This window comes from Grampus griseus, assembly GCF_964374135.1.
Source record: "Grampus griseus genome assembly, chromosome: 15".
NCBI lineage: Eukaryota > Metazoa > Chordata > Mammalia > Artiodactyla > Delphinidae > Grampus > Grampus griseus.
Window position 1 is genome coordinate 28,452,179 of NC_139009.1, and position 27,237 is coordinate 28,479,415.

Sequence of the window (27,237 nt, forward strand, 5' to 3'; positions counted from 1 at the left end):
GCCGTTAGTGTGCGTGCAGCTTGTCCTCGTAGTCCATCTTGGCAGGCCTGCCATCCCTTCCATTCCCAGCATATTTGTTCTCTGTGTCTCGGAGGGCGAGGCTCTGCCTGTGTGGGTGTGTAGCCTATCAGCACCTGGGTGGTGGACAGCACCCCAGCCACCCTGTGACCAGAGGTTGCTCTTCTGACCTTTCTTAGCCATTCCACTTATAAAGGTTACTTTTGGTTTGGTTTGATTTGTATATTTAGCTGAGTTCATTGATGAAGTTTTGTGATCAGACTTTTAAAAATTAATTATTTATTTATTTATTTTTGGCTGCGTTGGGTCTTCATTGCTGCATGTGGGCTTCTTCTGGTTGCGGTGAGCAGGGGCCACTCTTCGTTGCAGTGCGCAGGCTTCTCATTGCGGTGGCTTCTCTTGTTGCAGAGCACGGGCTCCAGGCGCACGGGCTTCAGTAGCTGAGACATGCGAACTCAGTAGCTGTGGCTCGCAGGCTCTAGAGCGCAGGCTCAGTAGCTGTGGCACATGGGCTTAGTTGCTCTGTGGCATGTGGGATCTTCCCAGACCAGGGCTCGAACCTATGTCCCCTGCATTGGCAGGCGGATTCTTAACCAATGCGCCACCAGGGAAGTCCCTGTGATCAGATTTTTAATCTAGAATCTAAGCAGTCTTAAGTGTTGTGGAAGAGATGAATATCAGACTGCAGACTGAAGGATGAGGAAGCTAGGATGATGATTGTGTGTCTTGGTGGAGCCAGTGTGGGATTCCCCAGTAGACCTGGCTTCTGGCCCTTCCAGGTCGAGTGACCTGGGCAAGTCGCTTGGCTTCTCCAGGCCACTGTTTTCTCTACTTAACTCTAAGAATTTCTGATGAAGAAAACTTTTCTTCTCCTTTGGCAAGTAAATCCTGTGGATAAAACCATTCCCATGGAATGTAAATTGATACAGCCACTATGGAGAACAGTATGGAGGTTCCTTAAAAAACTAAAAATAGAACTACCATATGACCCAGCAATCCCACTACTGGGCATGTACCCTGAGAAAACCATAATTCAAAAAGAGTCATGTACCACAGTGTTCATTGCAGCACTATTTACAATAGCCAGGACATGGAAGCAACCTAAGTGTCCATCAACAGATGAATGGATAAAGAAGATGTGGCACACATACACAATGGAATATTACTCAGCCATAAAAAGAAACGAAATTGAGTTATTTGTAGTGAGTTGGATGGACCTAGAGACTGTCATACAGAGTGAAGTAAGTCAGAAAGAGAAAAACAAATACCGTATGCTAACACATATATATGGAATCTAAAAAAAAAAAAAAGTTCTGAAGAACCTAGGGGCAGGACAGGAATAAAGATGCAGACGTAGAGAATGGACTTGAGGACACAGGGAAGGGGAAGGGGAAGTTGGGACAAAGTGAGAGAGTGGCATGGACATATATACACTACCAAATGTAAAATAGATAGCTAGTGGGAAGCAGCCACATAGCACAGGGAGGTCAGCACCGTGCTTTGTGACCACCTAGAGGGGTGGGATAGGGAGGGTGGGAGGGAGATGCAAGAGGGAGGAGATATGGGGATATATGTATATGTATAGCTGATTCACTTTGTTATAAAGCAGAAACTAACACACCCTTGTAAAGTAATTATACTCCAATAAAGATGTAAAAAAAAAAATTCCCGTGTTTTTATGCAAGAACAAGCCTATTGATTCCTCCGTCAATTAAACCTTCAAATCTCCAATCCATCTTTTTTTCATACCTTAGTTGTAGAAAGGATTAGATTGATTTGTTGACAATTCTGAGTTATAGAACATTGCAAAAGAAGCCCAGGCTTTCTGCTTAAAGTTTATATGTATGGAAAATCTAGGCTCACTGATAGCTAAGGGGGTTCTATTTATATATATCTCCTTGCTCTTATTAAAATATACAGCTTACTGCAGTGTGTTATACATGGTAGTTGATTATTAAATATTTGTGGATTTGCTGAATGAATAAGAACGTTCCTGGTACTTTTAACACCTAGATGTGGATCTTTGGTAAGAAGCTCATGTATTGCTTATTTGAGTGTTTCCCAAGTGATTTTTCAGAATGCTTTTTTTTACTTTCATTCTTCAAGGGGCAAGACACTTCCCTTGTTTATACAGTTTACTTTCATTGGAAACTGATTGTTGAGGTTTCTCGTTGTCCTCATGTCCATGTGTCCATTCCCCTGTTCTCCCACAGATATACAATTTTAACTAGAGATATGGCCACCCAGAATAAAGACTACATTTCCAGACTCCCTTGCAGGTAGGTGTGGCATGTGACTAAGTCCTGGCCACATAAAGGGAGCAGAAGCAATAATATAACTTCTCACATTCTGCCCTTTAGGGTTGTGACTCCCTTCCACTTTCTTCTCTTCCCACTGGTGGGAAGACTCTTTGGACAAGGGCTAACACAGCAGGTTTTGAAGAGCCAAAAAATAAAAGGAACTTAGGTCCTGAGCAACTTTGTGGAGCCCGGGCCCCATAATACACGTAAACTTAAATTGCATGGCACTCTTATTCCTAATTGCCACAAATTCCCAATTACTGGGGTGTGAATTTGTGAGAGTTGCTGCATCATAAACTGCTGTGTCCCCTTTAATTCGTTCTGCTGAGTCTTATTAATGGAATCATTGTGTTCTGTGTTGTATTTGAAAATATTTGGAAATAAGCTGTGTCCCTGAAAGGTGGGAGCAGCCCCAGCGCTAAGCACGGTGTTCACTTTGGCAGCAGCCCTACCCTCTCTTCCCATCCAACATATAGGCCTGAGCAGTGTGTCTGCTCTCTCCACGAGCGGCTGTCTGAATTCTGCCTCAGGCCTGAGATGGTAGCTCCATGCGGGTTGCTATTTAATATGGAAGAGGGTGAGATTGGCTAGGACCTCTGTTGTTCAGATCCATCAAGTCCATCTAGTGTATGTCACTATCTTCTTGTACCTAAAGCCAGCTCTACCACATGTCTATATAGAGACAGCCAGAGACAAAGGTAGAGAAATAGCTTGGCCTAGGGGCAGGAGAAGGGGCGGCTGAGCTTACGGGAGACTAAAATTTCCAAACAGATGTGATCTAAAGCAGCGGTACCCAGAGAGCAGCATCAGTAAACTGTGAATTTGTTAGAAATATACATCCCTGGACCCCAACCCATGTGAACTAAATCAGCAGCTCTGGAGATGAGGTTCACAGTCTGTGCTTTCAAAAGCCCTCTAGCAGGGCTTCCCTGGTGGCGCAGTGGTTGAGAGTGTGCCTGCCAGTGCAGGGGACTTGGGTTCGTGCCCCGGTACGGGAAGATCCCACATGCCGCGGAGCGGCTGAGCCCGTGAGCCATGGCCGCTGAGCCTGCGCGTCCAGAGCCTGTGCTCCGCAACGGGAGAGGCCGCGGCAGTGAGAGGCCCGCGTACCGCAAAAAAAAAAAAAAAAAAAAAAAAAGCCCTCTAGCATGTTCAAGTGAGAATCGGGAGTCTAAAGGGTGTTGAAAAGCTGAGAGCGGTAGTTACAATGGCTGTATCCCAATGAGTTACCAGGTCCAAAAAAAGCGTGGCTAGAGGAAAAGGACCAGGTGGGGAATGAGGTAAGGAAGCATTCTCTTAAGAGAGAGGAGTAAAACTAAGCTGGGATTCATGTGATGCTCCTGTAAGGGGTCTAAATACTGTACATCCTGAGTTTGGTACCAGGAGCCCATCTGGCCTCCTGCTTCTGGTTCAGGAGTATCATTAGCCAGATGTGCAGAAGTGCCTTTGTATCACCCTATGTACAAACTGTGCTTCTTAAATCGCCGGTATTTTTGAAGTGGAAAAAGGTCCTATAAACCCATGCTGACTGCAATGAATAGGGAAGGCTCTTCAGTCACTTACCTCTCAGCCTGGCAGGCTGAGCCCCACCTTAGCCTGGAAGAGGTTTTGAGCCAAGACCTAAGCCCTTTAATGGCTATGAAGAAAAAAAAGTAGAATTTCCATGTAAGGGCTACCAAGAATATAAGTGCCTATTTAATAAATTATTTTTTGAAATGCCTTTTCCATTTTGGTAGTTGAAGTTGGAAAAATGTTTGGAGTACTATAATTATCATTTCTGGGAAAAAATACACACTGCAGTATTTTTGTTTTTGCTGCAGGTCAAGTTGTAGTTCAGGATGGAAAGTAAACACGTCCCTTTGCTCAGCTGCAGCTCACATATTTGTAGTCTCCGGGTGCCCTCTCAGCGGTTGCAGTGGATGAGGGTTTACGCCATGGGTACACAAAGGATACAAAGACAGCATAGAAACGTGGGGCCCTCTCAGGGGCTCGGCCTGGCGCATATCTGATTAGAAAGTTGGTGCTGGAGCCGAAGGAACGGTCAGAAAGGTGGAGAAGCCTTCAGAGAAAGTCATGGGGAGGGAGTGAGGCTGTTCAGAGAGGTGCTGGCCATCAAAGGTGGTCTGCAAGGAAGAGGCAGTTTCTCACCCGGGAGGGCCTTCCTTCATGGTACAGGGGTAAATGTCAGGAGGCCTTTGTTTGGGTGAGGCACTCATTACCATATATGCCATCCCGTCAATCTGGTAGCTTTGTAGGCAGGCCCATCACACATCCTGAATGCAGAAATAGCTGGGAAGACTCTCCAGGGAAAACTACCTGAATAAGGTAGCTTCCTTCCTTCTCTCCAGAGTGAGGACTGGTCTCTCAAAAAGCAGCATTTTAAAAAAAGGAATTAAAGTAAATGGAAGCTGACAGAGAAACGGCACTTGAGCACAACTTTTAGCGTAGTAGGGTGACGATGTGTGCTGGGCATGTTAAGATATGTATGTGATATAGGGCATATTTGTGTGTGTTTCATAGTCATCTTTTTTAAAATTTATTTTATGTATTTATTTTTGGCTGTGTTGGTTCCTCGTTGCTGTGTGCGGGCTTTCTCTAGTTGTGGAGGGCGGGGGCTACTCTTCGTTGCGGTGCGCGAGCTTCTTATTGCGGTGGCTTCTCTTGTTGCGGAGCACGGGCTCTAGGCGCGTGGGCTTCAGCAGTTGTGGCTCGTGGGCTCAGTAGTTGTGGCTCGTGGGCTCTAGAGCTCAGGCTCAGTAGCTGTGGCACACTGGCTCAGTTGCTCTGCGGCATGTGGGATCTTCCCGGACCAGGGCTTGAACCCCTGTCCCCTGCATTGGCAGGCGGATTCTTAACCACTGCACCACCAGGGAAGCCCCTCATAGTCATCTTTACCTTTGTCAATAATAGCAAACATTTAATGATCAGATCTGTGTTCATTATGCCCAGTTCCCATGTTGGGCATTAGGTTTAAAACAAACTGAGAAGGAAAGTGAACTAACAAGAGGGCCTGTGAGTGTCCTCTGTGTGTGTGTGTGTGTGTGTGTGTGTGTGTGTGTGTATGTGTATGTTTATACACATACACATATACATATAAAATACGTGAAATATTCTTTTACATTTATATAATATTTTGTATATGAAAGAATGTGTATATTCTTTTAGTCTCCAAACAGACTTGTAGAATAAGTATTTTTATGCCCTGTTTAACACAATGGTATACTGAGTATTCTGAGGTCTGACTCAAAGCACAGACTTTTTCTAATAATTAATGATGGTGATGATAAGAACTACTATCACTTGGGCACTTAAATGTACCAGGCACGGGGCTACTTGCAATATTTATTATCTCACTTGACACTTAAAACAACCCTGAGGCAATTATGACCCAGAGAGGTCAAAAAACTTGCCTGAGATCACACAGCTAGCTGTAGAAGAGCCAAGATTTGAGCATAGTTCTTTCTGGCTCTCAAATCTTTGTGGTAAACCAGTAGGTATACTGACCGCCATGTAAGAGAGATAAAAAGCAACCACTGTTAAATGACACGTAAGTGTTACAAACAAGTAGTTTATCTTTAGCAAGACAGAAATAAGAAAGGGAGGAAGGGGAAGAAAAAAATAAATGGCCAAAATATTTTTTCACAACTCTCTTTCTGTAATTTTAGCGACACGTTCCCCCCCCCCATAACGTGCAGACCCTCATGAGAACTACCAGTTAGTTGAACAGTAAGAGAGCCTGCTGTTCTTTATTTGCACTGCGACTGTCAGCAAAGACAGAGCAGCAGCCGTGTTCTGCAGACTCTACCCGTCCTTTATTCATCTGCCTTTTATTGTTGATCATTTTAACTGCGTAAATGTAGTCACTTCGAGGAAACTTTGAAGACGTTAGGTCAGCACATAATATTTTTTTGGGTCCTTCTGGAGACTTGAGATCCATATGCCACCTCTGGGACTCAGAAAATTATTGACAGTATTACTGACAGAACCCCTGGTTTACTGTTCTTTCTTTTTTAAATCATATAAGATCACATTTCCTACTATATTGCTAAAACTCTACAGTGGTAACAAATACTGGAGTTCTAAAAGAAAAAGACTGGTCCCTCCTTTAATGTAACAATCATTTGTTGGTCTTCCTTAGCTGAGCAGAAGCCAAGAGCCCCTGGAACCTGACTGCACAGGAAGGGCTCACAGGGCTTCTGGCTGGAGTATGTTCATAAGTCACCCACAGGGACCAGCCCCTCATTTTACAGATGAGGAACACCAGACCCTTCATTTCACCTCTTTCACATCTGACATTTTAGTACATTTTCTTATATCCATGTCACGATTAAAGAAAGTAACAACCAAGTTAGTAGCAGTATCCTTTCCTCTGTGGAGGAAAACTTGAAGTATGGAAAGTGACCCACCCAAAGACACAGACTCATTCAGCACAATAGAGGCTTTGTTTGTGTTCTATAATGGATGTTGCCTTCCGTTTAAACGCTACCCTAGGGAATGCTTCATTTCTAATGTTTATGCCTCTATGACATTTTCAAGCTGTTACGAAGATTCCTCTTAAGATGTTGCTGAACTGACTATACAAACTTTAGTTCATTTAAGTCTTCATCATCAGTCATTTGTCCCATTCTTTAATAATTTTCATTCTTTTTTTTTTTTTTTTGACTGAGTTGGGTTTTCATTGCTGTGTGCCGGCTTTCTCTAGTTGCGGCGAGCAGGGACTACTCTTCGTTGCAGTGCGCGGGCTTATTATTGCAGTGGCTTCTCTTGTTGCAGAGCACAGGCTCTAGGCACGCGGGCTTCAGTAGTTGTGGCACTCAGGCTCAGTAGTTGTGGCTCACGGGCTCTGGAGCACAGGCTCAGTAGTTGTGGCACACGGGCTTAGTTGCTCTGCGGCATGTGGGATCTTCCCGGACCAAGGCTCGAACCCGCATCCCCTGCATTGGCAGGCGGATTCTTAACCGCTGTGCCACCAGAGAAGTCCCTTCACTCATTTTTTGTGGGCTTGTGTTTATGGCAAGGAGGGGACACGAGGTTTTCAGAGAAGGCTATAGTTTATTAGGTAAAATTAATCTTTTTGAAACCAATCTTCAGGTCTTTTACATTTATCCAAACTATCCTTAGGCCTTACTTTATTGCCAGATTAAAAAAAAATAAATTCATTGTTACATATTGAAAACTTGTTACCGTGTATGAAGACATGAATATAGTTATTTGAATGGCAAATCCTTCTGGGAGTAAACTGAATACATGTTCCTGGTGTGAATTAACAGATGATGAGATAAAATGTCTCTGGACTCAAAATTCTAATAAACTTTCATAAGTCAGGATTTTAAATCCTGGAGGATGCACACAGGTCTTGTTTGGGAGCTAATCTCTCTCCCACTCCCTACTTCCTCTACCCCAGCACCTACCAGAGGCAGATGCTGGACACCCCTTTCAGCTTTTCTCATTTCTCCCAGGAAGATTCCAGAGAACTTGTTGATTCAGATGTCCTAAGATTTAAAGCGGCTTCCGATCCCCTGGGAGTATAGGGGACTGCGGGAGTGGCGGGTGGCTAGAACAGTGAATAAACCCTTACTGTACATTGGAGTCATCAGGGAGACTTTAAGATACTGATGCTGGGGTCCCACTTCTAGTAATTCTGATTTAATTGGTCTGGGATGTATTCTGAGCTTTTGAACTTCTAAAATTCCTCAGGGGATTCTAATGTGCTGCCAGGGTTGAGAATCAAAATTCTAGCATTGTGGTTCTCAAACGATAGTATGCATGAAAAATCTCCCGGAGGATTTGTTCAAGCACAGACTCCTGGGCCCCACCCTCAGAGTTTCTGATTCTGCAGGTCTGATGTGGGCCTTAGAGTTGCCTCTCTAGCAGGTTCCCAGGAAATGGCTGATGTGCTGGTCCACGGACTGCTGTTTGAGAACCACCAACCTAGAGCAGTTTGTCTCATCTGGGAATCTTGCTAAAATGCAGATTCTGATTCAGTAGGCTTGGCATGGGGTCTACGCTTCTGCAGCTCCAACAGGCTCCCGGCGGATACTGATGCTGATGCGGCCAGTCCAGCAAAGCTCTAATGGAAAGCATCGTTTCAACCCAATTCAGTAACATCCTGCCTAGAAAAGATGTGTGGTCTGTGAGATTCCTGGAGGTACCATGGGCTCAGCATACAGCTTGGACCACTTGGAGGCAGGCAGAGATCTGGAGGGCTTAGTGCTGCTTTGGCATTTGGCCAGCTGCCGTTTGCCAGGATATTTGAACATGCCCCTGGTGAAGCTCTGTTGTCAGTAGAGAACTTCATTGTAAAGATTCCCATTTTGCTTGAAGGAGTAACACAGTGGTCCTCAACCCCAGTCACACAATAGAATCACCTAGGGAGCTATAGAAACAGATATTAATTCCCAGGCTCCTTCCCCAGAAATTCTGCTATAATTGATTGGAGGTGGAATCCAGACAGTGGCATTCTTAAAAGCTTTGTAAGTGATCCTAAACGCACAGCCAGGGTTGAGAACCACTGAGTTCAAGGATCGCATGTTGTGGTCCTACAGATCATTTAATTATTTTTCTTTATATTGGGCTAATTTATATCCCACTCTGGTACAAACTAACTATTAGGTTTTTGAAAACAATTTAATGTGACATGTTTAACAAACCACCAGGGAAAGGCTCTATGTAGATGCCATCACTGTTAAATCCTAAATTCAGAGTAAAAGAAAGTGCTGGGAAAGTACAGCTGGTGTTTCCGAACAAGCTGAAATATGAAATATTTCTGGGACTGCATCAACAAGCCTAATTTTTTCCCCTCGGGGTTATGGTTGTGTGGAACAAGTCTTCACCACAAAGCTTGCCAAAAAAGGTTATGATAAAATCATGGAATGTGAATGAAAAGAATTCACAGTGTAACCTTAAAGGAGTCAGCCTCTAAATTTAAAAATGCAGGGATGACATGTGTCTTGCACTTGTAGTAGAAGTCTTCAGAACCAAATAGTGCTGGGTATAAGAGAGCGCCTCCTTTACGTTTGTATGGCCAAGAAGCAAATGAGATGGGGAGGATGGCCAACCAGAAAGTGATGAGGACACAGCCGAAGACCCTGAACCTCTTTATCTTTGCAAATGACTTTATAAAAAATTTGTTTTTGTCTGCGTTGGGTCTTCGTTGCTGTGCGCAGGCTTTCTCTAGTTGTGGAGAGTGGGGGCTACTCTTTGTTGCGGCGTGCAGGCTTCTCATTGCTGTGCCGTCACTTCTTGCAGAGCACGGGCTCTAGGCGCGTGGGCTTCAGTAGTCGCAGCACACGGGCTCAGCAGTTGTGGCTCACAGGCTCTAGAGCACAGGCTCAGTAGTTGTGGTACACGGGCTTAGTTGCTCCGCAGCATGTGGGACCTTCCCAGGCCAGGGCTCGAACCCGTGCCCCCTGTATTGGCAAGCCGATTTTTCACCTCTATGCCACCAGGGAAGTCCCTGCAAATGACTTTTGCATTCTATACTTGAGCAAAAATGTAGCCATTGACTCAACATACAAATACCAGGAAAGCTGAAGTTACTTTTGCTCTTGGCATTGTGGACTAGTGTGAAGTTCGTGCTTTGGAGGCTCTGCCACTTACTTTGTGACCTTGGCCAAGTTTCTTAGTCTCTCTGTTCCTGTCTCATCTGCCAAGTAGCAATGCCGATTTCGTCTCTTTCGCACAGGAGTGGGAAGGGGTGTGAGCACGAGGTGAGGCGTGGCACCTCACGGAGAAGGTGCCTAGCTGGTAGATATTCCTTCACTGCTCTAGCATGATCATGAGAATTGAATCCTTAATAAGAAACACCATCCAGCAAAATGTTTTTCTTATAAGTCTTTACTGGTATTTTTTACCTGTGAATTATACTAATTCAGATTTCTTCTTAACAATCATGAGACAAATATTTTCTGTGTGGCGAGTAGGTTTGTTCTTGTGTCGGAGACTTTATTCTTGCTGTTTCCTGCATCTGGGATACCCTTGCCCTGCAGTTTGCCTGCCTTCCCCCTTATTTCATTCAGGTCTCCGTGCAGGTGCCATGTCCTCAGGAGAGACCTGCGTCACCCACCTGGCCAGTGCATTACAGTCGTATTGTCAATTCTGCTTCAAAGAATTTGTCGCCGTCTGGCATTATGCTGTGTAGTTCTTTGTTTATTATGTTACTCCTCTAGAATGGTAAATCCAAGAAGGCAAGCAAGGACTTTGTTTTATTCCCTGCTCCAGGCCCTGTGCCTAGAATCCTTGGCACATGGAACTCATTCAGTAGATATGTGCTGAATGAATGGGTGAAGGAAGGATTCATAGATTGCATCTCAGCTGGTACCATGAGGTGTGTCTCCCAGGACCACCTAGTGGCCACTGTGATACCCTAGGCTGATGCCATAGCTACTGCAAGACTTCAGATTCTAAAGGAGTGAGGTTTTAAAGGAGGGAGATTACCAGAGTAAGGTATGGGGAAAACAGTGATCCCAGACTCTTCTCCTCTTAACTCTATGTTCTATCTGCTAAATTCTGTGATATTAATTCTAATCCAAATTTGAGTTCCCTTAAAATAGCTCCATAGTTGGAACTCCCAAGAATTGTCTCAGAATGATGATGGGTTGCCTGTGTGCATGTATATGTATACGTGAGAATTGGGATAGATTTCAGCAAAGCACAGAGTACCCAGCAGCACTGACTTTGTATTTGCCTTTCTAAATTTACTGGTCCATTTTACGTGGCCTGTTTTTCCATTAATAAGTGTGCAGCGTATCTGCTGTTATTATTTTTTTTAATTTATTTTTGCGGTACGCGGGCCTCTCACTGTTATGGCCTCTCCCGTTGCAGAGCACAGGCTCCAGACGCGCAGGCTCAGCAGCCATGGCTCACGGGCCTAGCTGCTCCGCAGCATGTGGGATCCTCCCAGACTGGGGCACGAATCCGTGTCCCCTGCATCGGCAGGCGGACTCTCAACCACTGTGCCACCAGGGAAGCCCTGCTGTTATTTTTAAATGGCCATTTTAAGAGGTTTTGAAAGAGGAAGAATGCTTCAGTATCAGATGTGGGAGGCTCTACAGAAATTAAATAGCTAGAATGAGAATCTGGCAGTCTAATTTTTCTTTTTTTTTTCTTTTTCCATTTAGTAGTTTTTCATTCGTCTTTGGTTTTCTTTAAATCTGTGTTTAAAGCAGAAAACCCTTGAATGCATTTGCTGCTTGTAGATCATGATTTTACTTTTCCTGTCGACATATGGACCTGGAAAAAGTCTACAACTGGCCAAGATGCAGGTTAAAGTGACTAGGATTGATACAGACTTGCCATTATTATTGTAAAGTCCCTTTAATACTGGGTGACCCTGTCAATATTTTGAGGCTAACCTCTTAAAGAGAGATAATTAATATGATGAAACTAGCTTATTTCCCTTAATTACCTCTGTTGCAAGTGATCCTGTCACTTTAGTCTTTCTATATCTGGGGCAGTTGTTTTTTGTTTTTGTTTTTTTTTTTTAAGATGCCAGTTGCAAAGGGGCAACCAGACTGAAGAGGTTGTTAATTAAGTTAAGTACTATATATAGACTTGTTAGACATCATAGGGAAAGAGTAAGGAGAGGCTTCTCTTCAAATGGATAAAATTTAAAATTCAGAGGTAATGTCAGAAAAGCCTTCTAAATGATAGAAAATATATGGTGTGTCTGTAGTTTTCTCCTTATTTTCTCCATGGAAGAGAGATGGAGTAGAGACACAGATGAATAAATGAAGTCGACTGCAAGAATTATTTAGAAACAGGCTGAGAAAGAAGGTTTTAGAAAAACAATTCCTGATGCTATGGTAACCATAGTTGGGTTCAAGTGACAGGCTGATGATGGGGGAAGGGAAGGATGCTGGGTGAGTGTTCTAGATTATCTGTTGAAAAGTGAATAGAGGGTAGAATGAAGAGGAGAATAAAGCTAAGACACTTAACGATTACAAAATAAAAAAAAATTTAGATCTTAGAAATCTAAATTCTTTGAAAGCATCACTTTACAATTTGCCAAGTCAGTATAACAGGCTTGAATCTTCTGCCTGCTAGTCATGAACTTAACAACACATCCTGGAAAAATTAAAGTAAAAACTGTTAGAAATATGAGGAGAAGTTGCTGGTTCATAGTGGGAGATTTTTTATAGATTCTTCTTGGAAATCAGGTAAAAAATGTAAGATGTAAGTGAGCTGAATGTCATAATTAAGCTTGATTTAATAGATTTGCAAGTTTGGATTCAATAAACAGAGAATACATGTCCTTTCCAAATACTTGTGTATTCAAAAAGTTGGCCATAGGCCACATGTACATACACGCATGCCAAAAAAACAAAAACAAAAGATAAACTCAAGAAATTAACAGAAGTAGAAAATTGTATAGCCTACATTTTCTGGCAACAGGGCAGTGAAACTATAAATTAAACTGAAAAGGAAAGCCAAGGAGAAAGAAAGGAAAAAGGAAAGCCATGCAGAAATTTATTAGCGCTGTCCTAAAAAGTCCTTAGTTAAAGAAGAGATCAAAACTGAATTAGAAATGAGTTACATTGAGAGTAGGACGTATCAAAAATTAGAATATAACCAAAGCAATATTTGGCTAAAGTATTAAAATCATAATTAAAGTTATTCACACTTCTGAGAAAGTGAACTAAGTGAACTAAGCATCAATTTTAAACCTAGAGAAAAGCAATTTTTAGCAATATTTGGCTAAAGTATTAAAATCATAATTAAAGTTATTCACACTTCTGAGAAAGTGAACTAAGCATCAATTTTAAACCTAGAGAAAAGCCAGGTAAACAATCTGAAAGACAAGGAAGAGATTCAAAAACTTGAGAGAACCCATGAACACATAAACCACAAAAAAGAAAGCTTGCTCCATAAAGCCTGAAATGAATTTGTAACTCTAGATGAATGAGGTATTTCTTAATGTGTATATTTCTTAATATATATAAATGTTATATATATTTCTAATATATGTTAGTATAGATAATTCTAAAAAAGGTGGAACACCTGAATAATCTAATAACCAACAAAGAAATCTGTCCTTTCCTCCTTTAAAAATATACTGAGTTCAGATAGGTTCATGAGTTATATGAAAACATCAAAGAATAGATAATTCCTATGGTATATGAACTGCTTCATAGCCGAGAAAGAGGTAGAATGATAAACAGGTCATTGAAAAAGTTAGTATAACTCTGGAACTAAGACCAGATGAGGCCAGCACACACACACGAAAAGAGAGAGCTCCGGGCTAATATTACTCAAGCTTATTAATCTAAAAATCTTAAAATGTTAGGAAGTCACACCCAGCTGGATCTTTAGAAAGAGGGTTTATTCTAAGAAAACGAGGCTGGTTTAAAATCTACTAATTGATTATATCAGTAAATTAAAGGGAAAGCCAATATGAATCTTAAGAAAAGTTGAAAAAGCATTTATAAGATTTAATCCTCTTATGTGGTACCTTATGTGGTACCTTATGCCACGTGTGTTACTAAGGCAGGTCTTCAGAAGTAAATAAATCTCTCAGGGCTTGAGCTGCAAAATACATATCAGTCAGTGACAATGTTGGGACTGTTAAAAGAAACTTAAAGAGCAGAATAACTAGGAAGATCTAATATGTTGGGTTTTAATGAAAACATCTTTCTTTGAAGCTTATGTTTTAAAAATCTGATTATACATACCAGATATTTTCTAGAATGAGAATGTAATAGAATGTGATACAGAATAAGTTAATTACAGCACATTAACAAGAGCAGAAATTAAGTTCTGTTTGCAGTTAAAGTCATAGCACTCTTATTAATTATGAGACCATGTGTTTGTGTTTGACAGATAAGAGATCTACTCAGTGTGCTTTACACACTCCATCACCCATACAGCCACGATTTGCTTTCTCCTCCTCAGCTCTTTGATTTGTTCTGCCCACACTGATGGGGATCCAGGAGTGGAATTCCTCTTAATTGTGTTCTCTTCTGAAGACAGTTGCTTGGGCTTGTAATATGAAAATTGGATATATGTATCCTCTGTATATCCTGCCGCAGCCACACTGGCCTCTTGCTCCTCTTGGGACGTGCAGGAGTGCAGTAGCTGTGCCCTCTGCTGGGATGCTCTTCTCCCAAGTATCTCCATGGCCCACCCTTCACTCCTTCAAATCTGTTCAAACATCAGCTTCCCAGTGATGCCTGTTCCAACCAAATTGTTTTTTGTTTGTTTTTTAATTTATCTTTGGCTGTGTTGGGTCTTCATCGCTATGCTTAGGCTTTCTCTAGTTGCAGCGAGCAGGGGCTACTCTTCATTGCAGTTTGCGGGCTTCTCATTGCAGTGGATTCTCTTGTTGCAGAGCACAGGCTCTAGGTGCGCGGGCTTCAGTAGTTGTGGCACGCAGGCTCAGTAGTTGTGACACACGGGCTTAGTTGCTCTGTGGCATGTGGGATCTTCCCAGACCAGGGCTCGAACCTGTGTCCCCTGCATTGGCAGGTGGGTTCTTAACCACTGTGCCACCAGGGAAGTCCCCCGACCAAATTGTAACTGACCCCCACTTCTTCCATGCACTCTAATTCCCTCTTGCTCTGTTCTATTCCCCCACCCAGCACTTATCACCCTCTGCTACTATATAGTTTGCTTATTTATAATATTTATTGTTTATTTTATATCACCCTCCAGTGCATTGTAAACTGTATAAGGGCCAGGATCTATGTTTGTTTTCCTTGTGGTGTATCGCAGGCTGCTGGAACAGCAGGCACTCAAGAAATATTTTTTAATGAATTTACTAGAACTATGAGTATGAAGGCTCTCCTGTGCTATCTTTTGATTAGACAAGAATAGTTACACAAGGAAGATGGATGGTGAAATGAAAGATACAGCAATCAAGGTAGAAATGACCTGAGGGACACTTGATTTTGGAAATAGACCTACTTTTGTAATATAAAGAGCTAAGTGGACTGGAAGTAAGGAAGCTTGGATTCTTGCTTTAATTTTACCACTGACCTTAGACACATCGCTTGAATTCTTGGGCCTCAGGTTCTTTATCTACAAAATAGACTAAAATTTTTAGTTTAGAAGGCTGAACTAGGAGACCTCTTGCATCTAACCCTGCTTTGTGCTTCTTTGTGGATTTTACTTTAGGAAAGACAGAGCTTATGAACGTACCCCAATACGACATGGCATTATTTTCACCCAACATTTTCCGAACTCTTTCCACTCAAGGTCATGAGGCCATGATGATGTGCTTTTGGTTTATTTCAGACTTCTCTTTTCTTTTTTTTTTTTTGAGTTTAAAAAGGTATTATTATAAAATAAAGGTATCTTTATTTTAAAAAATAGTGATAAAATATGCATAATGTAAAACTTGCCTTCTTCACTATATTTAAGTGAAGGCATATTAATGCCACAGTTCAGTGGCATTAAGTACATTCACATTGTTTGTGCAACCATCACCACCATCCATCTCCAGAACGTTTTTTTTTCACACACACACACACACTATATTTTATTTTTACAAGAGATAAATAGACTGACACCAAGCATTGTAAATGGATGACCACAACAAAAGCAACAATGATTGCAATTACCAAACACGGAACACACTCATGCTATGTCATAATATTGACATTCAGTCCAGTAATCCTCCACAGTAACAGCTCCTTTACTTTGCAGTGAAATTGATTTGTATATTTTTTGCCTCTGGGTCCTTGTGGGATTTTTTTTTTATTCAAACAGAAAGTCACAAAAATTATAATCATCCTCATCAGTTCACTCAGTCCCATGTAATTAATTTTTTTTATCTTGATCTTTTGTTAGCACTTTTATGAATTCATCAGTTTTCCATTAGAGTTCTGAAAATGCTTCTTCATTTGGTTCAGCACTATAGTCAGTTACCAGAAACCTGTACTTGTCAGAGTCTTTTCCATGAATTCCTTGAAGATGAAACCCTTTTATAGGAACATTTGTGCAAAAGCATCAGAGTATACCCAGAACTGTCTGTAAATGACAAAAGACTTAAAAATGACCACGGTTAAAGATTTGGTGACAGTTCATAATAATGCAATTGACAAGGGCCTAATGTGGCTATAAGTTTCTTAAAAGCTTAAACCAAGAAACTGAGCTATGGACTGGGGCTCCAGAAGCTAGGGCTTTGCTTGATTTATTTTTCTTATCTGTAAAATGGAAGTGCAGCAATAGGTTGGTGACATAATACTGTAGAAAGGAGAATGAGGTACATTTGATGGATTTCTGCTAGGGATAGAAACACACCAGATGCCATTTCGGGAAATTACATGGGAATTTGGCCTCAATATCCATCTTGCTAAAGCTTTCATATCATCTTAATCTGTTCATCTCCTCAGATTTCAGAGCTTGGAGGTCGAGTTCCTCCGTGGTGACTGTCATGCATCTTGTCTTCAGTCCCCAAAGCAGCCATTAGGTATTTGTGGGCCTGTTTTGGTGTTTAAATGTACACTGTTTTCAAAGAACGGCCCTTAAAACTCCTCTTAAACTTAAAGATCTTTCCATTGGTCAGTGACTGAGCCCGGTTTTCAGAGTCTCTGCGTCACATAGGCATCTTCCCTCCGCCTTTCTTCACCTGGTCTATGTGCTGAACATGGATTGTTCAACACAAGGGAGGGGACGGGCTGATGGAGAAGGCAGCTTCCACCTCTTGCTCTGGTGTCATGAGCAGGTCACAGGAAAGATTTCCATGGGCGGCTTAGCTGTGTTTGAGGGTTCTCACCAGATTTCTGTCCCTCCTGTACTCTTTGTTAGTTAGTCTATCATCAGGGCTGCCTGCACTTATGGGGAAAGTGCCCCATGCTGCCCCTGGGCCTGTGCTAAACTCTTTCTCTCCCATTTAGAAGAGAAGCCAGATTGCTCCAAGGCCCGCTGTGAAGTCCAGTTCTCTCCGCGTTGTCCTGAAGACTCCGTTCTGATCGAGGGTTACGCGCCCCCCGGGGAGTGCTGCCCCCTCCCCAGCCGCTGCGTGTGCGACCCCGCGGGCTGCCTGCGGAAAGTCTGCCAGCCAGGATACCTGAACATACTTGTGTCCAAAGCCTCAGGGAAGCCGGGAGAGTGCTGTGACCTCTATGAGTGCAAACCAGGTATGCACGGGCTTGGTCCCAGCAGCCTCGCTGCTTTGCATCAGAGGGCAGCAGCAGCCAGCCTTCCCCCGCCCCCCGCCCCACCCTGGCCACTTGACAGTGGGACGCTGCAAACTTGCTACTCTGGGCTAACGGCAGCCTGGCTTCTGCCCTCCAGTCAGAGAACCAGATAATCCACTGGTACAGAAGTGCCTTCAGAGAGGGACCCTGTCTTTTTCTCTTCTTCTTTTTTCTTCCTTCAAAGTATGCTTGATGAGGGCCGTAGGGTTAAAACTTATGGTACTGTGGTTGCCTGCTTCATTCCCCCAGAGGAGGTCGTCGTCCTCATTTGCAGATATATCTGTCACTTTAAAGTATTACATTTAAAAACAATCATCATACATAAAACAAAGTTATTTTTAGATAAATATATGCATCAAAATGCCAGACATTTTATAATGAAATACTCAGCCCCAGTCTTCCTCCTTGCCAGCTCCCCACCATCCGTCTGTTAGCTTTATAGCATGTGCTAAGTCATCTTTGACTGTTTACTCAACTTCTTTGCCACATTTGTTTTGTAGTCATGTCCCAGCTGTTTCTGGATCTATGGTATTTCTAACATCTCTGTTCTTGTGGCTGCGTTTCTGATGTGGTCTGTGAATAGGTCTGGACTGCAGAGGTTTCCTCTTCCAAAGTTTCTAACCATGGGTCAGATTTTTTTTAACTGCTTGGTAAATGCTCAAGCCAAGCAAGCCCTTGTTCGTCTCTTGAGCTGTTTCATCAGAAATGCCTTGGGCTGGTCGTCACCATCCCCAGAACCACCACTGGTTTAACTCTCTGTCTTTCTCTGTGTCTGCATCTTAACTCTTCAGTGTCTTGTTCCCTTCTTTTCTTGAACAGAAGATTGGGGTCATATTACAGTTCTCTAACGTTGATGGAAATGAAAATGCCAGTGCTAAGACAGGGTTTCCAGGAAGCAAGGAGACTACAAAAATTTGAAGAGCCAGTGTTTCGTTTGGGGACTCAAAATGCAAGGAAACGTAACGGTGAATGGTGCCTCTGTTTGCCCCCCAGTTTTCAGCGTGGACTGCAGCACTGTGGAGTGTCCCTCCGTTCAGCAGGCCGTGTGCCCCCTGGACAGCTATGAAACTCAAGTCAGACTCACAGCGGACGGTTGCTGCACCCTGCCAACAAGGTCGGTCCGTCATTCGTTTTTTACGCTTTCTCCTCTGTCCTGTGTGTTAGCATCACGAAAGGCACGGTTTCAGGCATGCCGTTTGTTTTCTCCAAGGGTCAGAGAACCCTAATATCCTCCTGTTTCTATGGAGAAATCACTGAACGGTTACTATGACTTGGTAGTTCCATGTATCGTTCCTGGGGCCAAAGTCAACTGTCCTCAGGTTAAGTCCCTAATCCTTAGAGGTTCCTCAGGTTGGGGTGCCTGTGCACTTTTGCAGGCTGCAAACTAAACAGGCACGTGTGTCCCTCAGTCTGGAGCCGAGGAGGCAGCAAGGTATCGATCCATAGTGGGCATGTCATTTTATCCTGTGCAGTGAATCTTACAGGTGTTTAACCATTGTTTCCAACGGGGTGAAACACTGCATGCGTCATAGAATTGCTCCCCAGGGATCCTTGACGTTTGCAATCACACCTCTACCCAGACCTATAACTTGCTGAGGCAACAAGGAGTTTAAATTCCTATAATGCTTTCTGGAGGAACAAGCACATCTCTCTTTGGCTTGATGGGGAAAAAGCTGCTGTCAGTTTAGTCTTAGTAGCCGGACATCCCCTTAACCCTGCAGGGCCAGACTTACTCCAGAACGCAAGGGTCCCCAGGCCCCCCATCCTTGACAGTCTTCATAGCACCACCGTAGAGCTGGTACTTTGTGCTTTGCTTTGGGAAAGACCGTGCTTGGAATCATGGGGTTTACGTTCTATTTCCCCTGTTGAGTGCCCTCCCCTCTTCCCTACCAGGTCCTCCCCTCCATATTTCCCAGGTCACTAAGTCATGATTTTGACTAAGCCATGTCATTTCTTTGAACTTTTGCTTTACATTTAATATCCAGAGTTAACATGGTACCTTCCTTAACCCCATATCTATGCTCTCTCTCCCTCAGTCCCTGTGCCAGGCACTTAGCATCTGTGTTTGTTGCATGAGTAATTGTGATTAAACAAATAGTTTGCTAAGGTAGGAATGTGTATGGTCTGTAGTTAAGGAAAGTATCAGTCATTTGTCCATGATTGAAGTAGACATCCAGAGTTTGTTCTGATAACTACTTTTTTCTTCTTCCTTCTCTTAAAACATGTTAATTCTTTGACATTTACTAGCTACTGTTGTGTCAGAAACCGTAGGATTCTCTCAGACATATTTTACAGGACTTGCCCTATCCTTTATAGTGCATCACAAAACAGGTGCAGAAATTTTTGTGAAGGTAACATACAGTGGCGTAGCACTTTCTTACGACACTGCGTTGTGATAATTTATGTGAAGATGTTTGGAAAGGGTTGAAGTACTGTGCAAACATAAGGTATTACTGGTCAGTAAAGGAGGAAAATGGAGTATTACTAACAGTGACAGATGTCCCTTCAAGGTCTTCATGGAAAGGAAGGTGGCACATGATATTAAGACCATCTCATTAATCAAAACTAAGCCAGTTGTCAATTAACAAGACCTGTAGAGAGCAAAAGGGACATTTCTCAACTCACCGTTATAAATGTAACATAGCACCATTTGTATGTAGGAGGCACAGCAGGCTCTGTTTTTCACTCTAAGGGGTCGAAATGGATAGAAGCAACAGGAAGACATACTTAATTTCAATTTAAGGGAAAAAAATTTCTTACAACTAATGATGTACAGTCATGCACTGGGCTGCTTCCTGAGATAAACTGAGCTCCCTGGGGCCGGAGAGATTTCTTTCCGTCTGGATGGCCACCTTCCAGGAATGCTTAGAAGAAATGTTACCTTGGAAAGGAGGTTCAAGTAGAAGCCTTCCGTTTTTATCCCCAAGCTTCCGTGAGTCTGGTAAACATAAACCTTAGGGTGATTATTACGTATTGACCTAATTTTGACTTTGGCATTCAGAACCAAAGGATATTCAGTTAAAGGGCTCTAATGAAGAAATTGGAAGCATGGAGAAGGAAGCCATCCAAAAATCCCAGGGTAAATTATTTGCAGGGGGAGATAAGTTCTCACAGCTCTTTGGTTTCCTGTATTTTAAATAGTCAGTGACCCTTCCTCCCCTGCTGCCCCTTCTCCACATGCATCCTGTGTTCCCACCTGAACTGGATTCCCTCCATCCCCCAAGCTGTCTCGAGCTCTGGGCCTTTGCATTTGCAGTGGGCTCTTCCCTGATTGCCTTCCCCTTCTACAAACTTCTCCTCTTTCAGGACTACATTTCCTTCTCTTTGAAGTGTTTTTCAGTCTTCAGCCCCTAAAGATGACTTAGGTGTCTCTCCTCTGCTCCCTTGTAATCTAATTCCCATGTATCTCTTTTTTTTTTTCCCCCTGTGTCTCTTTATCATAGCCCTTTTCATAATACATGGAAATCATTGGGTTTTTTTGGTCAGTCTCTCCTACTCTCTGTGCTTCTCAGGGAAGGGAGTATTTTATAGCCTCTGGTACATAGAACAGGACTTGATATAAAATGGTAACCGACATTTATGAATGAGTGAATGAATGAATGAATGAATGAACAGGCCCACTATTGGCCATGATGACTTATATGTTGAGGAAGAGAAAAATTATCTTCCTGCCATTAGGTGGTAATACCACTCCTTGTCTCACTATAAAACCCTTGCAGTTTCCCCCCAACCCCCTTCTTTATGGCCAGTCCTCAGTATTGCAGAAATCCTCCACTCCAAGCACTGGGCTCACCTCTCAAAGCATGAGATGTCTTTATCTCTCCATTCTACCTTTTCTAATAGTATTGTTCATCCTGCAGGACTCCCAGTTAAATTCTACTTTATCCACAAGGTCTTTGTTCTTCAGCCAACACCCGTCTCACTCCCTAGGTACTCCCAACATATCCTGTCCATGTTGCCAATTAATCATATACTTCCTTGCATTGTTATGTAACTGTTAACATGGGTAAAGTCTTGTCTCACCAGCTAAAGGACATTTCTACAGGTCAGGAATTGTGTCTTCTTTCTTTTCCTCTGTGTATGCATTAATTATGAATGAATCAGTAATGCAGAATACACTCAGACTGTGACTTAACCTAGTTGAGCATATTAAATGGGTTCCCACTTATTAAGGAGGATGACAGACAGGTCATACTTTGATAAGAGAATAAAAACCCAAACAATCACGTGAAAGTGGAAATGAAAAGAAGAGAGCCTCATATGTTGTAATACTGGTAGTATTTTAAGAGAAGAAAACTACCCAACTTTATCGTTGTGTGTGATCCACGTCAAAGGTTTTCTCTTTGAGACCGTGATTAGGTATAAAGAAGAGCATTTTAGAATATGCAAAGCCCTGTTATGATGACTTGACCTTTACCAGCGTATTTATAAAGAGCACTGTTAAGAAATTAGAGCCATTTGAGATCAAAACTGATTGTGTGGCGAATTCAGGGGGAAAAGCCCTTTATAGTCAGGACAGAGTAAGGTAAAATATTGGAAACTTTAGCATTAGAGGTTTACCTTAGGTGGAAGTCACAGCCCCTTTTTTGTAGGACTTATTATATTTGCATAGACTAAAAAAGGAATTTGTGGACATTCTGCCCTCATCTTAAAGAATAAATCCCTCCCTCCTTCATTACCATCCAAATGGAATTGCCATTCCCAGTGAGACTGTGTCACCCATTAAGGCCCCTGACTGCCCTGTTTGGGTGTAAGTACTTGCTCACTTGGTGAATTTTCTTTTGAGTTGCCTGTTCTCAGTTCATTTATTCATTCAGTTATTCATTCGTTCATGGAACATGAGCTGAGCTCTTCCAAGTGATAGATACTCCCCTCCAGATGTCCTTATGGTGCATGGATATCTCTTTCCACTTCCATGCCTGACAAGTACTGGTTCTCCCACCCACCTCTGCCCTTTCTAAGGATACGTTAGTCCTTCTCCCCTTGCTGAGTCTCTGTGTTTTCTTAATGGCCCATCCTTCATTGTCCCCTCTTTTGCTGTCTTTTCTCCTAAACTTCATCCTGTTTAGATATAATTCTTTGTGATAGAATTATCATTTTAAAGTCTTCCTTCCCTCAACTTGGTTTAGGTGTCCAAGCACTCTGCTAATTCTTTTCATCCTCTTCTCTTCTGTTGGTGCTAGAATATGTTGTGAGGTGTATGGCAGCTCATCATACCTTTCAGGAGATAGTGAAAAGGAATGAGACTTAGTGGCTCTGGGCCTTAAACTGGGCCTGAACCCTGCATGATGACAAAAAGGAAAAATGGGACTGTCCATGGGGCTCATGACACCTCATGGTCTTTGCAAGACCCTTTGTACATGTGTGCATGTGTGCATGCCAGTGCCTCCATGGAAAAGGAAACTCACAAAGAGAAAGTTATGTCAAATCAAATGATGTCTTTGCAGGGAAGGAAAAACAGGAAAGTCTTTAAGTAACATCTAGGTGGCAGTAACAGTGACAGCTTAAACTTGTACCTTGCTGTTTACAAAGCATTTTTTACTTTTGCTGCCCTCATTTTGTCATCTTTCTGACTCCATGAGAAACTTATGGATATGAAAACAGAGGTTGAGAGAATAAGTGACTTGTGCAAGATCACAAATGTTTTTTGGTACAAGGGACAAAGCAGGTCCAAGTCTTCAGCCCAGGTTCTTTGATTCAAAGCCCTATACTCTCCAGTGCAGTTTTTTTGTTTTTTGTTTTGTACAATGTTCTTTTGTTGTTTTTAAGTTCAGGAAATATATTAAAGAATATGAATTTATATCTCACCATCATGTTTGTTTATATCAGCATAGTACATATTAACACAATATACCCATGTTTCAGTTACACATTGCTGTGTAACAAGACACCCCCAAAAGTAGTTGCTTAAAACAATGAAGATTTATTATTTCTCATGCCTCAGTGTTTTAACTGGGAGGTTCTTCTGTAGGCTGGTGGGTCATCTGGGGCTAGATGGTCTACGGTGGCATCATTCTCACATATCTGGCTGGAAACGCCTGTCACCCCCTGTGTGGTCCTTCATCCTGGCTCCTCTGTGTGATGGCAGAAGCAAGGGAGGAAGCAGCAAAGCCTTAAAAGAGACCAAGAACTTGGAAGTCACACAGCATGACCTCCACTGCATTCTGATAGTGTAAGCAATTCACAGGGAGAGCCTTGGTTCAAAGTGTGGGGCAGTGGATTCCACCTCTTGATGGGAGAAGCTGCGAAGAATTTGTGACTTTTTTTTTTTTTGCGGTACACAGGCCTCTCACTGTTGTGGCCTCTCCCGTTGCCGAGCACAGGCTCCAGACGCGCAGGCTCAGAGGCCATGGCTCACGGGCCCAGCCGCTCCGTGGCATGTGGGATCTTCCCGGACCGGGGCACGAACCCGTGTCCCCTGCATCGGCAGGTGGACTCTCAACCACTGCGCCACCAGGGAAGCCCTGTGACCATTTTTAATCCACCATAACATACATGTCATCAAAATAGGGGCCTCCTTAGGTTTCATTTTCTAATGGTCGAACGTTGGTGGAGTGTTGCAGCTCTGCGACCTTCTTTCCAAAGACTAAATGTCCTTCTGGCCCTGGGACTCAGGGCCCTCCTTTCTCTCAGCTGCTCTGTTTCTGCTGCTCCCTTCACTTGCCAGTCAGCAGTTCACCTGGGAGTAGATAAATGATTTAGGAGCCTCTGAGCACCACCTCAACTTTAAGCATCATTTAGCCAGTCATTATTTTTAACTCCTCTCCTTATGGAATGTTGTGACTATCTAGTTAATCTTGGTTTTCTCTCATCACACAACAGGGAATGCCATTTTTGGACGCCATAAGACTGCCTGATAAAACCAGGTCAATTTTTAAAACAAACAGAAAAAAAACCAAACTTTCAAAGATGTACATAGTAATTCCCTTGGTAATGGTTGATTCTGGAATGGATAGTTGTCTGAGAGAAATATACCCACCAGGTGTGGTTGGAGGGTAGATCCAGCCTGCGCTGTACCTCTGTGCATCCCATGTCCTCCTGTGTCGGCCAGCTTAGACTGTTTATTAAGAAGAAAGCTCCCAGATCATGTTTTGTTTTGTTTTTTCTCTGCACTCCTTACCCTTTGCTATCCCCGATGTATGTGCTGCATTTTACAGAGTTTTCTCTTTGCCTCTGTAATTTTTCACCAGGCTTTTTAGATACAGGTTCACAGGGGAGAAGTCAACTAGTTAAAAATCTAAAAAGTAATACCTTTACTGTATTCCCTTTTACCGTAAGTCAAATGAGTGTTTCAATATCCTTATGCCTTTTGCTTTGTTATGTAACTGTTCTTATGTTTTTATTAAGAAGATGAATGAATATAATATGTTATTGACAGTCACCCATTCTAAATTTATTTTAATGAGATTTGTCCCCAACTTTTTGTTCTGAAACATTCTGTTTTCAATTTCTGTCTCTAAATATCCATTCCTTAATAGTTATTTAGAAAAGTCCAATCCAGTTATTTTGAGGTGGAAATAAATTAAGTCAGTGTTTATAACGTTGAAAAACTTAAAATAGGGTTTCTCCTGGGTTGTGTGCAGTGTATCAAGCCAGGTTCCCAAGCTCTCTCCTGTCTGCAGCCTCTCTCTGACTAAAGGGTCTGATTCTCTTCCAGAACCTATATCCAGAACATTTATATCTCTTGCTTTCTGAGACTATACTGAAAATCCTCTTTTATTCTTAAATCAAGATTTGGAAGCATTTTTAACTTTTTCTTCTTAGTCCAAAGTAATTAAAAATTTTAGATTATCTGTAGGCTAAAATGTTGACTGTTATGTGACTTTGGTTTTCTCTGAAACGTTTAATAGAATGTCTTGAGCACATGAGATTCTGAGTACAGTTCCAGTGAAAATGTAGCTGAACCTGAATCCCAGCGCTGCCCCACCCACAGGAGGCAGGTTGTACGGCTCTCCCGTTTCAGGAAGGGTCCTGCCCGCTGAGTGGCAGAGCCAGGCTTTGTGAGCACAGATCACCAGCTAGCACCGCACTGCTGTGGTCCTGAGCTCACTCCCCAAAGCCCCTCTCCGGCCCCACCACTCAGGGGACCTAACATTCCATGTCATACACTTGCTTTTACAGTGTAGTGTGTGGGCAAATGTGTACATGTGAGTAGACCGTTCAGCAGCTAAAGAATACTCCTTCACACGTCACCTGGTGCTATGCAGAAAAAACCTGTGCCTGGATACTGAGTTCTAGAATCCAGGTCCACTTCTGCATGAATCTGGACAAGCCTCACAACATCTGGGTCTGTTTTCTTACCTGAGAGAGAAGGAGGGGAGGAGGGATTTGATGATCTCAAAAGTAGCTTCTACTTAAATTTAAATTTTTTGACTTTTCCCAAACCCTTTAGAGAGGGGAAAAAAAAAAACACCCCAATCTGCTGGTGATAGGAGACTCCTGAGAAAGAAATGAGAAGGGAAATTTTAGAAAATCCCAGAACTCAGAAGATAATGGGAGAGATATATGGTTTTCATCATGAAGCGGATAAAGTCCAAAGGAAGTCATAAAAGAATTACGGTTACTTTTTCTTTTTTTTCCATTTTCTTTTAAAAAAAATAGGAAAGGCAAAATGAAATAATAATTTTTTCTTAGACTAATAATTTAAACCAGGATGCTCAGAACTGGTTGAATTGTGAAAACTGAGTGGTAATCCAACGAAATAGATTGCCTGTTGGTTAATGGCTAGTTGAAAATTGCTAGTTAGTTGTTGTTGTTTTTTTTTAATATCTGTAAATAGATAGCCCCTTATATAGCAGGAGCAGAGACTGTGTGGCCAAAGGCTGAATCCGTAAGATAAGGACTTACTGTGTTAAGCTGCTTTCTCATAGAATGTGGATATCTCTGCCTGTCCGCCTGCCTTTCTGGGTACGTTGTGGGGAGCGTGCTGGGTGTGGCATCCTCGTACCCCTGCATGCTCACCACCATGAACTCCCATCAGCCTGTGCATGGCTGCTGGCTGGCTCCCACACCAGTATTTGTACCTGTCTTTCCCCAGCTATTGCTACCCCACTTCCCTTAAGGTAAAGTCTGTCTTTGTCTCTCTTCCCTGTCACTCCTCTTTATGCAGCGTCTCCATATTTTTATTGCATTTTTCTTTATTTCACACTAACTTGTATATACACACAGAGACCATTATATTTGTGGAAGAGGTTTAGATTCTGTTCCTAACTTTATGATTACACCATTTCTTTCTGTCTCTTAAAATAAAAAATGGTCTACTGAGCTAAGTTCCCTTTTCTTTGTTTGAGCCTCAGTTTTATTTCTGTCTTGTAAGACATTGACCTTAGAAGACAATTTCTCACTCATACTGTGTCATATTATAACAGCTACAAACACTGTAATTCCAGGAAAGGAAACGAAAAAAGGAAGGATGCCTAACCCTATTGTATCAGAAAGATACATCAGATATACAGCCCATGACCAGAACGAAGGTCATGAATTTTTTTTCCTTTACCACAACATCTAGATAGTCATACTCAGCTGCTTCAGGTTGAAAATCTAGGATGCTTAGTTCCCATTCCTCCATCCTGATTTCTCTGTGCTCTCAAGAAAATTTGTCTTGTTGGTACTGTATTGTATTACAATAATAGTCTTAGCAGATTGCTGCACGATGTTTCTTGTGACTGGATGTAGATATTTAGAAAAGCTTTCCGGGGTTTCAGAATTTATAGCCTGAAATTGACTCATCCCTGCTGAAGCCAACAGAATGGAATCTTTGGCAGGTTGTCTTTTCCTTTCAG

The 27,237-nt window shown here is 42.4% G+C and overlaps 1 protein-coding gene across 2 annotated transcripts in view; it reads left to right on the forward strand.

Moving 5' to 3' along the window:
* The window catches only part of CRIM1 (cysteine rich transmembrane BMP regulator 1), a gene marked incomplete at its 5' end in the record, with an annotated part of 206,515 nt that overhangs the window by 79,162 nt on the left and 100,116 nt on the right, over nucleotides 1-27,237 (forward strand). The window contains 2 exons of one of the 2 annotated variants that reach the window (XM_082671722.1): nucleotides 17,153-17,395; nucleotides 18,449-18,569. In XM_082671722.1, the coding sequence (XP_082527848.1) occupies nucleotides 17,153-17,395; nucleotides 18,449-18,569 (364 nt within the window). The remainder of the gene's footprint in view (nucleotides 1-17,152; nucleotides 17,396-18,448; nucleotides 18,570-27,237) is intronic. The other variant, XM_082671723.1, reaches the window with a different exon arrangement.